General features: G+C 37.8%; 1 protein-coding gene across 1 annotated transcript in view; it reads right to left on the reverse strand.

The window, feature by feature from the left end:
• Positions 1 to 1,273: 1,273 nt before the first annotated feature.
• Positions 1,274 to 2,500, reverse strand: part of LOC147470572 (uncharacterized) — a 2,369-nt gene continuing 1,142 nt past the window's right edge. Inside the window, exons 2-3 of the mRNA XM_086543509.1 lie at positions 1,411 to 2,500; positions 1,274 to 1,327 (exon numbers count right to left, since the gene is read on the reverse strand). The exon at positions 1,411 to 2,500 is cut by the window's right edge and continues 910 nt beyond it. Coding sequence (XP_086399635.1) covers positions 1,274 to 1,327; positions 1,411 to 2,500 — 1,144 coding nt within the window. The remainder of the gene's footprint in view (positions 1,328 to 1,410) is intronic.

Consider the following 2,500-nt stretch of genomic DNA (forward strand, 5'->3'; position numbering starts at 1 on the left):
TTGCAAAGCCAAAATCAGGGACAATGCCTCCTTTTCTATGGTGGCATAATTAAGTTGATGCTTTTTAAACTTAGCACTATAAAAACATATAGGATGTAATATATCATCAAATTCTTGTAATAACACTGCACCTGCACCATAATCACTAGCATCAACATGTAAAATAAAAGAAGCACTGCAGTCTGGATTCCTTAACACTGGAGGACACATTAACAATCCTTTGATTTTCTTGAAGGCATCTTCACATTCTTGTGTCCATGTAAATATCTGGTTCTTCTTAAGTAAATTAGTTAATGGCACTGCTACAGTAGATAAGTTTGGACAAAATCTTCTGTAGTATCCCACCATACCAAGGAAACTCATCACTTTCTTCTTAGTGTTTGGTTGAGGAAAGTTCACTACTGCTTCCACCTTGGCAGTTATAGGAGCTACTTGTCCTTGTCCAACAACATAACCGAGAAATTCCACAGATGCATGTCCAATATCACACTTCTTAAGGTTAATAGTAAGCTTGGCTTCAGATAGTTTTTCAAACACTCTTCTTAAACGGCTTATATGTTCTTCCCATGTCTCTCCATAAACTAAGACATCATCAATGTACGCCTGGACTCCTTCTATATCAGCAGTTAGATAGTTCACCAATCGCTGGAAACTTGCAGGAGCATTCTTCATCCCAAACGGCATTACACGATACTGGAAGAAACCATCCGGTGTAACCAATGCTGAAATTTGCTTCGCCCTCTCCGTCAATCCAATCTGATAGTAGCCTTTTAACAGATCAATCTTGGTAATGTAGTTTGCATTTCCTATTTGATCAATTATATCATCGATCCTTGGTAAAGGGTAAGCATCCGTCTTTGTTTCTTGATTCACTTTTCTGTAATCCGTACACAATCTAAAAGAACCGTCTGGTTTTGGTACCAATAGACATGGTGAAGACCAGCTACTTGCACTAGGTTCTATGATGTTATTATCTAGTAAATATCTTATTTCTTGTTTTAGATATTCCCTTTTCACATGATTCATCCTGTACGGAGCCTGTTTGATAGGAGAAGCATTTCCTACATCCACATCATGTTGCACCAAGTTTGTTTGCTGGGGTACATCACTAAACAACTTCACATTCTGATGTATTAACACACAAATTTCTTCCCTTTGATCATCAGACAAATGACTCAGTTTGTCATTCAAGTTATTCAGAATATCACTGTTACACAATTTCATATCTATATTCATATTTCTAAATTTATCCTCATGATTATCACTTATCACATTAAGATTGACAACCTTGGCTGAAATGTTTCTTAATGGTATGGCTTCTGGGTATCTGGTAGCACAACACATAATTGTTAACAAATATTGATGTCCTGATTTAGTCTTGGGTAATGGTCCCACACAATCTACCAATACTCTACTAAAAGGTTCATCCAATACAGGAATAGGTATAAGGGGAGCTTTGGCAATACTTTGGTTTGGCTTCCCCACAATTTGACATGTATGACAAGACTTACAAAAATTAATCACATCCTTTTTTACATAAGGCCAATAAAAATTATTCAGAATCTTGGCATAAGTCTTCCTAATTCCTAAATGTCCAGACATAGGTGTATTATGAGCTAATTTCAATACCTCAGATCTGTATCTCTTTGGAAGCACAATTTGATGAACTGCCGTCCAAGAGTTATCTGCTGGAACTTTGGGCGGAGTCCACTTACGCATAAGGACACCATGTTTAATATAGTAGCCCTTGGAGCATTCACTAATCTCTTTTTCACTCATAGACACATTCATAAATTCTTTAATCTTAACATCATTACTTTGATCAATAATTAATTGTTCTCTATTACTCAAAATATTGGTATCTAGCTCTTGTACATCATGGGCATCACTCACACTAAACAAGGATGTTAACCCAAAATCATCCTCACACATTCTTTGTTCACTTGTGGATAGATCATTCTGATCTGCTACAATATCATCAGTAGACACCATCTGTGACCTTGAACGAGTCACAGCACAAGATGGAAAAATACCCGTAATTTCATCCTCTAACTCTTTAGTTTTATTTTCCTGAGTAGGTTCATCTACAACAATAGGGTCAGGTATAACTTTACCTCCAGCCAAATCATTTCCTAACAGCAAGTCAACCCCTGGAACCGGTAACTTAGAAGCAACTCCAACTACCACAGAACCAGTAACAATACCTGATTTCAAGTAAACAGTATGAAGAGGTACCTTAATGACACCACCTACCCCTTCTAGGATGACACTTGCAGAAGTCGAGGTCAAATCAGACAAATGTAGAGATCCCTCTAACAACAAAGACTGAGCTGCTCCTGTGTCTCTCAAAATACGGATAGGCCGCATGGCATCACTCTCCTCAATACCAACAAATCCTTCCGAGAGGAAAGGTTCAAAGTCCAAATTCTCAACAACAGGATTCTTCTGCGGGGAAAGATTTACATTAGGCACATGGGAATACTGATCTTCCTCGGACCAC

This window comes from Penaeus japonicus, unplaced genomic scaffold (genome assembly GCF_977035675.1).
Source record: "Penaeus japonicus unplaced genomic scaffold, GWHDUDI00000001_assembly GWHDUDI00000013, whole genome shotgun sequence".
In the NCBI taxonomy this organism is placed as follows: Eukaryota; Metazoa; Arthropoda; class Malacostraca; order Decapoda; family Penaeidae; genus Penaeus; species Penaeus japonicus.